This window comes from Glycine max, chromosome 10 (assembly GCF_000004515.6).
Source record: "Glycine max cultivar Williams 82 chromosome 10, Glycine_max_v4.0, whole genome shotgun sequence".
Classification (NCBI taxonomy): domain Eukaryota; kingdom Viridiplantae; phylum Streptophyta; class Magnoliopsida; order Fabales; family Fabaceae; genus Glycine; species Glycine max.
In genome coordinates, this window is record NC_038246.2 from 41,484,797 (window position 1) to 41,501,057 (window position 16,261).

The 16,261-nt window shown below is 31.0% G+C and overlaps 2 protein-coding genes across 2 annotated transcripts; both read left to right on the forward strand.

Moving 5' to 3' along the window:
- Positions 1–1,168: 1,168 nt before the first annotated feature.
- On the forward strand, positions 1,169–6,088 carry LOC100786817 (magnesium transporter MRS2-2-like). The gene is made up of 11 exons (NM_001253984.2): positions 1,169–1,841; positions 1,948–1,977; positions 2,807–2,960; positions 3,104–3,225; positions 3,568–3,642; positions 4,107–4,322; positions 4,418–4,462; positions 5,275–5,319; positions 5,407–5,436; positions 5,545–5,664; positions 5,780–6,088. Exons 1-11 carry the CDS (start codon positions 1,593–1,595, stop codon positions 5,864–5,866), a joined length of 1,173 nt encoding a protein of 390 aa, NP_001240913.1. The 5' UTR covers positions 1,169–1,592; the 3' UTR covers positions 5,867–6,088.
- Positions 6,089–13,110: 7,022 nt separating this feature from the next.
- LOC100780935 (E3 ubiquitin protein ligase DRIP2) lies at positions 13,111–15,838 on the forward strand. Its single transcript, XM_041006218.1, has 6 exons — positions 13,111–13,140; positions 14,359–14,405; positions 14,766–15,138; positions 15,221–15,229; positions 15,319–15,701; positions 15,784–15,838. Exons 1-6 carry the CDS (start codon positions 13,111–13,113, stop codon positions 15,836–15,838), a joined length of 897 nt encoding a protein of 298 aa, XP_040862152.1.
- Positions 15,839–16,261: the final 423 nt, after the last annotated feature.

A 16,261-nucleotide genomic window follows, 5' to 3' on the forward strand; every position in this document is an offset into this window, starting at 1 on the left:
CAAAGATATATCATGTTTATTAATTCATTAAAAAAATAAGTTTCTTAATTGCAAAAAGATTATGTTTTGTCAAAGATCTTCAAATAAGATTTTAAATTTTACGATATTTGATAATCATGATCATGTTTTATAAAAAAATATTTGAATAAAATTTTAATTTAATTACTATCATATTTTTAATGTTTTTCATTTTCATATTAATTAAAATGTAGATAACAAAAATGATATGAATATTTAGATACTCAACAAGAAAATACATCAGTATTAAGAATTTTATCCATATAAATATATTTTTATCTTAATAGTCTGATTTATTAGAAAAAAATTAATCAAAAATTATTTTTATCAAAAATTAAATTTAGACAAGATGATCAACTTCAACACATTAATTACTTATATTTAATCTTTTAATTACATCCACGTGGATTTAATATAGAGTTTTCTGAAAAGAATAACTACCAGGAGATGCATTATAATATCTTATCTAAACTTTATTTATTTTTATGTTTAAATTTAAAATTTAAAAATATTTTATGTTAATATATTTTTTTGAACGATAATATTGTTAGGGATCTGGCTTATCTAATTTTCTTTTCCAAACTGTCCTGCCTATTCAAAATAATAGAAAAATCAAATTATGTTAATATTTAATTGAGAAACCAATTTCAGTGTACTAATGAAAAACGTATTTAATGAGTCAACTAATGAAAAAAGTATTTAATGAGTCAACTAATGGAAAAAGTGATGCAGTTGGTTGAAAAGAAAATAGTAATCAAGTAAGCATAATTCAACATTTATTTTTATTAATACGATAATACCCGTGAAAAGAGGATAAAGATTCCGAGAGTGAAGTCAGTACTAAAGTTTTTGATAAAATAATAAAGGAAGATAAAAAAAAAACCATGAAACGGGTAACCGTAACAAACACTTCAGCCAAAGTCAAGAAGAAGGATCCGCCGTACACTGTGTCAGGTGGATCAGCGAAGCACAGGATCACCCACTAACCCTACCACTTATTTCCTATTTTACCCCTACATCAATTTCGGTGGCGTCACCTCATTGGCCCACTCTGCAGGACCCCACCATAACAACCCTGAGCCGCCCCGTACTCTATTTACCGCGCACGTTCATATTTAAGTGCTTCCCTTTGTTGTCCTCATTCTTATTTCTTCACCCTCGCCCTTGCCTGTGCCTCCCCCCCTTCTAAACCTCACATAATTAATTCACATTAATTAAAGAGACACACATACGTAAATCAACACAACACAAACCCAGAATCAAACGTAGTAACTCTGTTGGGTTTTTTCCTTTCTCCGGGAAACAGATAGAGAGAAAGAAGGAAAAAGTTCCTTTTTGTTGTATCGTATGTTTGTTTCTTCTGGGAATCTTATTCCTCAGAAAAACAAAGTAAAAAAAAAAAAAAAACATATTTTGAGGCGTGAGTCGGATACCCAATTGGCGTGTTGATGAAATGCGCGAAGGGGGTGTGAGCAATTTGGCTTGTGGTATTGTGGATGTGAATCGAGTTTGAAAGTTGAAATTGTGGGTTGGGACATGTGATTGGAATTGGGGGAGAGGGAACGGGTAAGGGAATGGCTCGTGATGGGAGTGTCGTCCCTGCGGACCCGCAGGCAATGGCGGTTGTGAAGAAGAAGACGCAGTCTTCGAGGAGTTGGATTCTGTTTGACGCCACTGGGCAAGGCACGTTGCTCGACATGGACAAATATGCCATCATGCATAGGGTTCAGATTCATGCGCGTGATCTCAGAATCCTTGATCCCTTGCTCTCTTACCCCTCTACCATTCTTGGTCGTGAGAAGGCCATTGTTCTTAACTTGGAGGTCAGGTCCATCATCATCATCATATATTTACTTTTTATTGTCACAATTTGTTTTCTGGTTTTGTTTTTTGATTTTGTTTTGTTTCTTTTGATTCTGTGTTTTTCAGCATATCAAGGCAATTATCACCGCTGAAGAGGTTAGTTGATCACCTTTTTTTATCCTTCAATATGTTATGTGTGACTGCCTCCATCTCCGAAGGAGCGGGATTTGAAACATTATTATGGCTTCCTGTTTCTGGGAAAGAACATGAATAAGAACATTATGAAATTAGTATGGGGACACAAGCTTTGGATTTTTGTTTTGGGCTACTCATAATGAAAAGCTTAGACTGATTGAGAAATTAGGAAAGGAGGAATGGCAGATGGGGGTGGGGGGTTTCTCTTAGCATGTTTTTTTGGGCACTGAAAAGTTTAGGTGAGTTGGGTCTCGGGGCTCACTAGGCAAACCTCAAGCTCAAAGAGTGCTTACAAACTACCCAGCAACAAAGTCCTCACATCGGCAGTGGGAATGGAACCCATGTCCTTTTGGGATGAGTCCGTTCTCTTAGCATTTTATCTTGCTATTGCATTAAATGGCACAACTAGTCTGAGGATGGATTGAATTCCGGCTATGGAATTTTGTTTTCATTATCAAGTTTATTGAATAAAACGGGTAGGAAGACAATGAACTACATGTTGGATCAGGACCATAACCGTCTTGTACAAGAATATACCTACATGTCATTAATTTGTTTCTGACTTTAGTTATGATGGCTGGCAAAGGACATATTTTCATATAACTAGAATATTGTAGAGCCAGCTTCAATAGGCTAATTAATTAACCACGCTCTCTTACCTAGTTTGTATATTTGTGAATTCCTGTATCCAACCTTTGGTCCTTTTTAGAATGCATGATTGTTTCTAGAGATTGAGATGGCATTTGCTTCCACATCCTGAACTCCTGAATGTATCTAAATTGTGGGATAGGTATTGCTGAGAGATCCAACAGATGAAAATGTGATCCCTGTTGTTGCGGAACTGCAAAGGCGGTTGCCTCGATTAGGTGCTGGTCTTAAACAGGAAGGAGATGGTAAAGAGTATCTTGGTGGCCAAAATGATGCTGAAGCAGCTGAAGAAGACGGTACGCTACATACTTACATTTAATGGTGAACCATAAGTAATGAACAAACTCATTGATTGCATCTGTTCCTCTTATAAATCTATCTTTGTATTTGCATTATCTTTTGCTCTTGTTATCTGAGTGATCTAAATTATGCAATGTAGAGTCACCCTTTGAATTCCGGGCCCTGGAGGTTGCTTTAGAAGCCATTTGTAGTTTTCTTGCTGCACGTACATCAGAATTGGAGATGGCTGCTTATCCTGCATTAGATGAACTTACCTCCAAGGTACATATATTTTTGAATTCTTTCTCTTCTTGTTTTGGTTTTAATCTGAGATCCCCTGGACCATACCCTTTCCTCAGACACAGAATAAGCTAACAAATAAGAAGCTTCTTGAAAGTGGCTGAGGGAAAACTTCTTTCATTCATCTCAATATATTATCCTTTTGATTTTTTATACTTATCTCACTGAGGTGTTTATTCTAATTATGTCAAGAATGTTTTTGTTGGCGGGCTTGAAATGTGGATGCTCTAGTTCGATTTTGCTCTTGTTTCCTTTCTTCCTTTTGTTTCTTAACTTTTTTGGTTCAGTCATGAACTTTAAAATTATTGTAATTGTAATCTGCAGATTAGTAGTCGAAATTTGGACAGAGTTCGAAAACTGAAGAGTGCAATGACAAGGCTGACTGCTAGGGTTCAAAAGGTAAGTCAAGTTTTACTATGCTAGGGAAAAATTTGCACATGGAAAAAAACTATTTTCTTCTATGTAAATATATTCTCCACCCTCTGCCTCTCAATGCTGTTGATATTTTGGACATCCTTACACTTTGAAGGGTTATTCATTTTTTATGATGCATAAATGCATGAGAAATTCCTTATTAAAAATATGCCTTTATATAGTTTGCTAGAGTTTGAAAAATTGCAACGTGTATTTTCAAGATCAAAAGAGATTCAATTTCAAGAAAGATTCACTGTTGTGGGTCCCTGCCTTCAAAAAATGTTCTTCTGATAATGACTTATTGGCATTCTCTTTATTGTAATTATTTTATTTTTCTTCTTAATAGAATTAGTTTAATGTGACTGTAAACTGCCTTGATCAGTTTTAAGTAGAAAACAACATATATCCTTTGTCCCTCTCCCATCACAAGTTCTTGTTATCTGGTACAGGTCAGAGATGAGCTTGAACAATTGCTGGATGATGATGATGATATGGCTGACCTATACCTGTCAAGAAAGGCTGGTTCAGCATCACCAGTTAGTGGATCAGGTGCTGCTAATTGGTTTGCTGCCTCTCCTACCATAGGATCAAAGATATCTAGAGCAAGTTTAGCAACAGTTCGTTTAGAAGAAAATGATGTGGAAGAGCTTGAAATGTTACTCGAGGTTATAAACTTTATTTGCTTTAAAAATAGAAGGAAAGCATCTTCATTTTTTTAATGAGGAAAAAATGCTATAAAAGGTCTTTGTTCATTTTGCAGGCTTATTTCAGTGAAATCGACCACACATTGAACAAATTAACCACAGTAAGTATCATCTCTTTGTGTATGTGAACACATGTGTGATAGGGAGCTGTAAATCTTATTTTCCGGATATGACAGATACATGCCAGATATAAAGTATTTTGGAAGATTGTTTCTTTGTAAATATGGAGAAAAGTTTTTTCTCTCGTTAATTTAAAACCTATGGTCTGTTTACTATTCTAATTCTTAGAAAGTGAATTCAAGGCCTAGCCTTTTGGGTAGAGACTTAGTTTCAGACTAGTATGCAAGTTAAAGTTTGACCAAATTGGTACTCCGAATGCTTAACACTTGTGGTGAAATTTATGGTGAACAAAGGGGATATGCATTTTGCTCTCTTTCTTCTTCCATCACCTGCTGTTTTAAAGTTAAACTTTGTGGTTTATATTCAAAATCTTGTTTTGGAAGTCTTTTATGCAATTTTTCTGAAAAATTAGTTATAAGAATTTTATGAGATGATATACTCTTACTTTGTTGGATTCATTCTCGTCTGAGATTGAGTGATTTATGCTATTTATCCTTTTGGATCAAATAGACCATACTTGGATCTTTGCTGTACCACTTTTGCCTTTGTAATTAAATATTATGATAATGGTGATTATATGTCTAATTCATGCTGTCAAATCCCTGAATTTATTTGTGGTGGGATGTGTTAAGAGGATCTACTAACGCCCATTAGATTAGGATTTTCTGGAAAGGGATTCAAAAGTCAAAACTAGCCTGTTATTTACATATTCAGGTTTACCTGAACTCTGAATTTGCTGTACTAGATAGTTTTACTTTTACCTAATTACTTTTCTTTTTCCTTTCATTTAAAGCTGCGAGAGTACATTGATGATACCGAAGATTATATTAATATTCAAGTAAGTAGCTAGCAATTTACTGATAATATATCTATTGGTATCTGGTGAATGACATGAAATTTAAGTGAAGTTTTTTTCATTTTGCAGCTTGACAACCATCGTAATCAGCTGATTCAGGTGCCTTTTCACGTTTCTGCACCTGGCATGTTGCATGTCATCTATCGGTATTCTATAATGTTTTTTTTTTTTCACAAGTTCGCTAAATGGTCTTCAACTCTTGTGCAGTTGGAGCTCTTTCTTAGCTCAGGAACTGTTTGTCTATCTTTCTACTCTTTGGTGGCTGCTATATTTGGCATGAATATCCCATATACTTGGAACGATAACCATGGTTACATGTTCAAATGGGTATGCAAACTATTACTGTTTATGCATGCGCATGTGTAAACACATATATGTAGCTGCAAAATTTTGGACTTGATATTATGAATTAAGAATCAAAATACCCCATGCTTTCTTGCAGGTAGTTATTGTCTCAGGAGTATTTTCTGCGGTGATGTTTCTCATTATTACAGCCTATGCTCGCAAGAAGGGGTTAATAGGATCGTGAAAATCAATCTACTGAAAAAAGGGGTGAATAGGACTCCTACATATAACAGTCTAATAATGAATTTATGTTGAAGAGGTTTTTATTGTAGATGGTTCAACATCATGTTGAGTTATTGGACATGCTTCATGTTGAGTTATTGGATCTGCCATTTCCTCACAGCTATTCTGTTCTCTGGATTCAGTCATTATAACAGATTGCAAATACAGTCTACAGATTCAAAGTTGATTCTTGATTTTGAATAATTTCAAAGGCCTTGATACTTAATTTAATTATAATTAAGTTGAATATGCTAGTCTTTACATACTTTTTTTCTACTATTTCTCTTCTGTTCACTTCTATGTAAACAAGGATAGGATAAGTGCCACCGAACTCCAAAGCATTTCATCAATTAGATACAAAATTTAATTACATTGAAGGCTGTTCTTATATTTTCTTTGTATTTCCAATTATAGTTAGATTGAGCACACGCCTTATTTTTCAAGTTCAGACTGGGTATAGTACGAAATGAAGTAGAACAACTGGTTCTTGCTAATTTATGTTCAAGACAGAAAACAAACGTGTGGGGGCAAGGGATAATTTCTAATACATTGACAATGAAAAAAGTTTAACATTATTAATTAATTAGAAATGATAATAGTTACGACTTTAAAGGTTAACATTATTAATTAATTAGAAATGATAATAGTTACGACTTTAAATGTAATTAGTGGAAAAGTAATACTTATTATATATTACATAAAACAATGCAATTTTTTTTTATAATCATAGACTATTTTCCCATTAATTTAACAATCTATAAAACTATTAACATACTAGTAGTAGACAATATTTTAATTTATTTATTTTGTAACATATTAATGTTAATTTTTGTTTTTTTTCTTGAAAAGAATAGGTTTGCTTATTAATATTTTATTTTTTGTTGGATAATCGTACGTGGGGAAAGAGATAAAAAGTAATTTTCGTAAATTGTAACTATCATTTAAAGATTTAAGCGTAAGATTGTTTTAATAACTCGACCCTATTGATCTAAAATGGAGATGGTGGCGGCCGTTATAAACGTTATATTGAATGTCTGGGGTGATTAACATGTATTATTCAATCAATGTCTAATGGCCAATTTAATGAGTCTTGTAACGGCTACTGAAAGGTTTATGCATGCCATGCAGAGCAACAACGTGTAAGCTAATTGTCAGAATGGCCAAGACAATATATTTTTTCAAATAAAGAATGCAAAACTACTTCACACTTCATATTACGTTGCATTTGAGCATATTTCTTATGCACTTATTGTGCTTTTTAATATAATTATCATTGCAGATAAAAAAAAGCGTTGCATTTGAGCATAGCCTAAATCAGAACGGCAGATTATCTAAATTTGAATGGAAGAATATTGTTAAGCACTATCTCTATATATCAAAGATATATCTGATCAAGTACTTCTGTCTCCGTTTTCTTTCCTCTAATTACAGTAAGGTAGATTTTTTTACTCTAAAAAAGGATTCAGGAGGGATGGGTATGCACGATAATTAGGGGATCCAGAAAAACATTATTTAGTTGGGAAAAAAATGTTTTATAGTATTTTCGCAAAAAAAATATTAGTAATATGGATTTTTACAAATTAAGTTAGGTCAATGTTTGTATATATGTCTCTGATTCGTGTTATATATATATATATATATATATATATATATATATATATATATATATATATATATATATATATATATATATTAATTAGAACCCCTCATATATAAAAACTTCGTACTCCATTGTTTCGCTATGCGAAGGTATAAGGGAGGGATATTGTACGCAGCCTTACCCTTGCATATACAAAAGGCTGTTTCCGGATTCGAACCCATGACCAACAAGTCACCAAGGCACAACTTTATCGCTGCACCAGGGCTAAAAATAATTAATTTTACATTAATTAAAAAAATTAGTTAATATTATTTAATTTTATTAATCTCAAGTAAAAAATAAAATTTTATTCCTAAAATATTTTTCATAGGAACAATTGTTATTATAAATAAAAAAGACTCATTAAAATATAATTGTAACTAAATAAAGGATATTTTAGGAGTCTTTATTAAATAAGAGTAAAATTAGTTATGTTTACTTATATTTAAATTTAAGTCCAAGATATAATGTATAACTTTTTTACTTATTTATAAGTTTATAGCAGTATTAGAAGAGCTTAACTGATAATTGTCTACATTCATATAAAAAGGTTGTCTCATTGGGCAACATCTATTATGGTACCTTTTTTTTTTCTTTATCAATATGTTTAAGTAAAAAAAAATCTCGTGAGGACAATTGTCCCCATATGCCATAGGATCATTCGCCCTCAATGAAGTTGACTTTTAATATTTTAGTAAATCATCATTTTAGTTCAGATAAAATGTTGTCATACTGATTATTGAAAATATGAAAATTCAAAATAAGTTTTCATGTTGTAAAATAAGTCCTTAAATTTAACTATTAATTGTCAATTCTTAAATATATGTTAATGATATCACTTAAGTCAAATATTTATTTTTTAAAATTTGGACTAAAAGTGAGTGACAATTGCACTTTAAACAAATGATTTTTTTTAAGAGATTAAAATCACAATGTCTCATACTTTTGAGATCAAATTAACTATTTATTCTTTTATATTTTGAAAAAAAAAAACCACGCCTTGATATTTTTAAAAAAATCCAATTTTATAGAAGACTGAAATAGTAACATCTTGAACTAAGAAAAAAAAACTATCTTGAAAAAAAAAAACTTAAGAAGAACAAAACAAAAACCAATAGTATATTATTATGAGTTTAATGATTATATATTAATAGTGTAAACGGTGAAGTCAACAAATTTATCACTAATATTAATCCGTGAATAAAAAATAATATAACATTATTTTATGACGTAAATGTACATGCTATTACTATAGGGATAAAAAAGTTGTTTCAATTTTTTTTTTCTCGTACCGTACATTATGCAAATCACAGGGGAAAATACATTAACTTATTAAAATAGAAATTATTAATTAAAATGAGTAAATAAATATTTTAAAGAGATATTTAAATTAATTTTAAAAATACAAATGGATAATATATGTTTGTTTCCTTTAAATTTTTTGAAGTTCGAAATTACTTTTTTTGTCCATTTTTTTGTATTTCATTCTAAATTTGAAATGCTCTAGTCCAAATGCGCTATCTAACGGAGCTTATAAAGGGATATATAAACTACTTTTAAGACCAAAAATCATTTCAAAATTAAAGGAACAAATCATGGACAGTTTTTTTTAAAAGAGACTAAAATTAGTCTTTAAACATTTTACTGGAACAAAAATATATTTTAACTCATTCAAATATATCAGAATAAAAAAAAGCATACAAATATATCAAATAGACATTTAAATAATTTTTAAAAATAACTGAAGATAATGATTGACAGTTGGTACGTAAGCAAAATAGAATATATATTATACTTTCCTTACTTCCACCCTTTTTTTTTATTAAAATTAAGATGTTCCACACTTTTTACTTTTATATATTTTTCTTTTATATATATATATATATATATATATATATATATATATATATATATATATATAATGTCACAAAAAATTGGAGTCTTACAAGCATGTATTGTGTGTGATCGTTTTGTACTTGTGTTTGCATTGATTACTATGTGTTATCACAAGTTCGTGATATATCATATATTCTTGATTAATTTTATAGCTAAAGGGAAGCCATGAGCTCAAATCTTTTTTTGCTTTCCTCATAAGATTTCTCTATAATTGAATTCTCGATTTGCATCACATTTCTTTTCCTCTTCGGTTGTTGTACAATGACCCGTCAACTATGATTTTTGAAGGATCTTGACTAAACAAACATACAAAACTAGATAGGATCCAACTATATATCCACCGAGTTAGTGCATTTACGGTGGAGAAGAACAAGAAAAGAAAGTACATAAATATTTAAAGTAAAAACAAAAAAATTATAAGAACCAAAATAGACAAAAATTTAGGTGAATAAATATTTTAAATAGATGTTTAAAAGGATTTTAAGAAAATAACATATTAAAGAAACATCTACTCCTTTTAGGAGTTATTCTAGAATTCTAGAATAAGAGTATTTTTATTTTTATTATTATTTTTTAATGGAAGCCTCTTTAGGAGTTATTTTCACTCACTTTGAGTCCCATTTTTTATTATAATATTATATATTGAGCGCTTAGTTTTTATTTTAAATATTTTTAATTTTAATTTCAAATTTAATTGGATATAACAACTATAACTAAAAAAATGTTTCTCAGCCATCACAAACCACTATTATTTTATCTTAATCCGTATATTTGATTTTTCTTAACCAATTATCTCTTTCAATCTATTAATTTTATCTTTATTACAAAATTTAATTTTAATATTTTTTTCAATAATTAAAAAAATTACCGCAATATAGATCATTTATTGTAAATCTAATATATAACTTATATATATATATATATATATATATATATATATATATATATATATATATATATATTCAAAATATTTGCTTATATTACAAATTTTAACCATATAAATATAAAGGATTTAACATGTGAATTGTAGATACGAAATAAATTTTAGAAAATGAACGAAGATAATGCTTTGACACGCAAGAAAAATAGGATGAAATAATATAATGTAATATATTCTATATTTTTTTCACTTTTTTAGTAAAATTAAAATGTGTTATTTTGTACCTATATGTTTTAAAATTAATACACTAAATATATAACAAAATTCATATATTATGGTTTGTCTTATTTTAGCATATTTGCCAAATGCTATTAAAAATTGAGTCTCACGAGTATGTATTATATGTGAACATTTACTAATGTATGCTATGCTACAAGCATGTGATATGTCCTTCAAATATGATTAAATTTATATCAAAAAAGTATATTTATCAATTTATTTTCTTTTCAATTTTTCTCCCAAAGATTTCTTTACAATTAAATTCTTAATTATTCATCACATTTTTTCTCTTTCTTAATTTTTGTTCAATGATCAGTTAATAACTAAGACTTCTTTAAGATGTTGGTTAGATAAACACTTACATGTGTGATTAATTTTATATCTAAAAAATACATTTAGGAACTCGAATCCTCTTATGTTTCTCCCACAAAATCTCTCAACAATCTAGTTCTTGATTGTGCATCATATTCTCTCTCTTTCTTGATTATTGTGAAATAACCAATCAATGTCTAAGGTTTATGTAAGATGTTGGATAGATGAAAATACAAGTATATAATATATTCATCCGGTAGATTAATTTTATACCTATAAAATACATTTAGGAACTCAAATTATCTTCTACTTGTACTTCTCCCACAATACCTTTTTGCAATAGAATTTTTTATCATGCATCAAATTACCTTTCTTTTTCAATTAGTTTGCGTTGACTTATAAACATTATGATAGAGATATTGGCTAAACAAGTTTATGATATGTTCCTAAGTATGATTAATTTTAAACCTAAAATGTACATTAAGAAACTTGGATCCTTTTTTTTTTCTCCCACAAGATTTCTCTATAGTCGATTTCTTGATTTAGCATGAGACTCTCTCCTTTTCAATTATTGTACAATCACCAATTAACGACTAAGATATTTGTAAGTTGTTGACTAGACGAAAATTTAACTATGCCTCAAATATAGTGTATTCCTCAAATATGATTAATTTTATTCCTAAAAAGTGAGTTTAGAGATTTTGACCTCTTATGCATTTCCTAGAAGACTTCTCTACAACCAAATTCTCTATTTTGTATCGCATCCTCTCTCTTTTTTTATTATTGTGTTATGACCCATCAACAACTAAGATGTTGGTTAGAAAAATATGCGACCAAAAAAAATTTGAGTATGTACATTTTATATTAGATTTGAAAAAAAAAATACATAAAACATATTAATAAGTATTTAACAAATGAGGTATGCTAAAAGATGTTGGAATGCTATATGGAAATTAACATCCATGTGTTTATGGTTTCAGACTAGTTTCGATCAATATTGTAGGTGAATTTTATTAATCTTTTTTATAAAATAAAAAAGTCAACAATTACTTGTCATATGAAAATTAATTAGATAGGATTCGTAGATATAAGGTGATCTTGCACTGTACAATTTATGAGGGAGAGGATTGGTTCTAGGTCCTATTTGTACTATTTTGTAAATAATTGAGCTAATTTTTTTCTTCTATTTTTACTATTTTATGTGTATCTCTTATAACCACCCTCGATAACACAACTTATTTTCACATTAACATATTTGTATTTTTTTTTTTTTGCACACACATTCTCTCTCTTTAGACTCTCTTTTAATTGCTGGTAATAACCACCAATCAACAATTAAGATGCTATCTGTAAGATGTTGGTTGGATGAATATACAATGAGAAAGAGTCGAGTAAGTACATTTATAATAAGATTAAAACAAAAAGAAAAAAACCATAAAATATATTACGTAGGATTTACTATCCACGTGTCTATGATCTTGGATCAATTTCGGTCAATATTCATAATATAATTGATTTTTTAAAATTAATTAATAAATTCAGTTACTTGTCACACAAAAATTAGATAAGAGCATATACCAGGTGGCCTTGCACTATACAAGAATTTCTATGGGAGAGGAAGGATTGGTCCCATCTCCCTAGTCCTATTTGAACTTTTTTTTTATGTGTACTCTCAAAGCCACCCCTGAATAACACAGGCCATTTCTTCTGTCACAGTAACATTCTCTTTCTTTGGAGCAAACACATCCTCTCTCACACACACATGAAAGCATACAGATAGATTGAAGATAGGTTCATTCTCGATTACGTTTTTTCACCTTCCAAGAGATAAATCCAAAACAGCAGCACCACCATTGTACCAATCGAACAAGACACACACGTTCGATACTCCAAAAGAATCTCACTTTTTTCGTTTTCCTCGACGTCGTTCCATGATCTAGACTCGACGAGACGACCCTTCATAGGATCATGCACAATTCTTAAAACCCTTTTGTTTTTTTCTCTGGTAGTCGCATCTATCTTCTTCGTTTTTCTCGTTCTCGTTGAGAATGATGCAAAAGTGGCGTGTTTTTTTATCCCTTGCTTCTTAGTTTGGTGACATGCACCATGCGGGCTACGTGAGTACGGAGGTGGCTGTGTGTTTTTTTTGTTTATGAGTGTGTCGTTGTCAGAGACAGAGACAGATATAAAGACAATAACAATGGGAGCGGCGAAGCTCAACTATGAGAAGGTTTCAGCATGCGTGACATGTCCTTTGTGCAATAAGTTTTTCAGAAACGCCACCACAATATCAGAATGCTGTCATAGTTGTAAGTGTGCTTCGTTTTCTCATCTACCTTTTTTCTGTTCAATTTTGTGATCTACTTTTCAATACTGTTTATGCTGATAAAACTAATTTCTTGGGTCTTGGTTGTTGTTGCCGCAGCTCATGATTTTTGCGGTCTTTAATTTTTCCTTCTTTTTTTTCCCCCTTTTATGTGTTTGGAAACCATAATGCCCTATCACCCTGTTTTATGGCCTGCTTATCTAGTGACTTTATTGAAATACTTTGTTAATGATAACTTGATTTAGATTCCATGCAGCACAAAAATTTACATTTAGTATTTACTCATCATGTGGTACCTAGCAAATATTTCGTAGCATTCTGTATTTTTTTTATGCAAAATGTCATGCTGTCTTCAATCTGCATGATAACTCTAGTTAGTTGTTTGTTTCAATTGAAATGCTGATATCTTTTCATGAAGATGATTCCAAAGAAGCATATTTTTATCAAAATAATGTTAGATAAGTTTAATATTCTTTGGTGAAATGAAGCAAGTTTTGATTTTTACATGTTTACAAACACTAAGGAACAAGGTATGCGTAGTTATTTGCTGATGCAAATATCTGTCTCTCCAATTGTCAGTAAATTCATGATTGTATCCTGATATTCAGTGAAATAATTTTACTTTGAGAAACTTAAAGGGTCCTTGGTATGATAGAAAAACAGTGTCTGCTTGGTAATAGTGGGGGATAACATATGAAGGTAGAGAGTGAAAGATGTATCTGGCACTTACTACACAAATTAATTGTTGATTTCTTCTATATTCACTCTTGCATTTTTGGGAGCTTGTGCTTATGCTTAGTCATGTTAATTTCAGGGACCAAGGTTTGTGTATGATTGTGCTAGAAACTAGGCCTCAGTCTCCATTATTCCCTTGCTTTAAGTTTTTTTTTTCTTCATGTAATGAATTGTTCATTGTTTTTCTTTTCCATCTACCTTTATGTTTCTGAATCTGTATGCAAATTGCAAGTCTAAATCTTGAGTTTAACAACAGTTTGCAGGGAATGTGTAGACAAGAAGTTAATAGATGAGAAATTAAAGCACTGTCCAATATGCAATAGAGACTTGGGTTGTTCTCCACATGATAAATTAAGGTAGTCTCAATGAACATGACTCTACTTTCAGAAACGATTGACAGATTGGTCTATAATTCTCTCTGCTGCAGTTAACTGGTCACATATCACTTTATCATAGCATTGTAATCCATATGATCATGTGATTAGCTTGATAGGAAAATTTTATTTTTCCATGAAATTACTTGATTTTCAGTATAGAAGCATGCATGGATAGGCCAAAAAATATGGTTGTTTGTAACTGAATGAATGAGATATTTACTGTAATCTGAGATTATCATGATTGTTTGCTTCTGTGCATGCACCATGGGAAAAAATTGATGTGACCAATTCTGCTTTTTTTTTTTCCTGTTCTTATTTCTTTGTGATGGTTGGAATTTTCATTTGTTTCTTTTTCTCCCTATAGGTGGAGTTTTCCTGAATTTTACCTGACTTCTATATTGTTTTGGAAATGAACAGGCCAGATCCTTGTCTGCAAGATTTGAGGGATAAAATTTTCCCATTAGAAGAACAAAATGCTTCAGTCAAGTTGAACATCAACAGAAAGAAGAATTCTCCATCTTTGTTAAAAAACAATACAAAAATAGACAAAGCTGCTTCAAAACCTGATAAAGCAGAAGATGAAAAGCGTGGTGAAGTAGAAGCTCTGGAAGAAGTTTCTAGTTATACAATAGGATCCGCAAGAAGAGCCAAAGCTGCAGCTAGATTAAAATTTACTCGCTCTGCACCACCTCCTTCTTGTCAACTTGACAAAGTAGGGGGAGAAGAAAAGAAAGATGGTGGTCTTCCCCCAGGTGAAACTTCCAACGGAAGTCTCAAAATCAAAATTCCGGTAATGGTTATAAATCTTTTTCTTGTCCTCTAATCTTTATCCGGTTCTTGTTTCTTAATCCTTACTTTGTTTCTGCTTTCAGGAAGCTAAAGTTATTTTAATCCTTTTTGTCCTTCACTTTTGTTTCAAAAGATCTTCACATGTATGTTCTAGTGCTTGACTATTTCCTATGATTAGCAGAATTCTTCGAAAGCAAATTCAAGTCAACAACCAGAGACCAACAAGAGGGACAATTCTGAGCTTAGGAATGAAATGGCTGATATGTTTGAGCCATTAAATTCCCTGGTGGAACCTGGAAGCAAAAAGCCTCGTAAAAAGTCCACCATGCAAGAAAATACTGTCACTCCAATAGTGCGCTCCCATGACAATGCTGCTGATCAAAATGAATCAACTCCTTCAAACTCAGATTCAGTCCAACACCAAAGGCCTCTGAGAACTCAAGAGAAAACATTCAGAATCTCTGAGGACTTGAATTTTCCTGCACAACCTGAGATTGGTTCCAACATCAAAAGCAACAAAGAATTTGGTCCAATATGGTTCTGCTTGGTTGCTGCAGAAGAGAAGTGTGAATACATTTTATGGCTTATTTAACTTTGATAGTTATGCTAATTGTTGAGTATCTGACCTTTGAATTTCTGTATACAGGAAAGCAAGTGCACGATTGCCACAGTTATCCTCCAGCTACCTAAGGGTCAAGTGAGTTTCATATTCCTATTTTCTGTTATGAGTTCTTGTTGGCTGATTATTTTCAGTGCTTGAATGACTGAATGAGCATGCTATGCATGAAGTAATTGTTTATCTGGCTGATGTTTCTTTGAAAAACAGTGTTTCTGTATATTTACTTTTATATGGTCAAAAGTCTAAACTATACTTTCAGTGTATATGCCATATTATATCATTCTTATTTCTTATCAATTATCATCCACATTGGCAAATGACAATTTTGGTTTCTGACATTTTTGTAATTTTTATTTTAATTTTTCTAATTTATCTCCTTATCAAGCACAGACTGCTATAGTATAACTGATAACTTCCACTGATAAATCTTCAAATCATCACAGGGATGGTAGTGTAACTGTTTCCTATATTAAAAAGTATCTCGTGAAGAAGCTTGGTCTTGGTA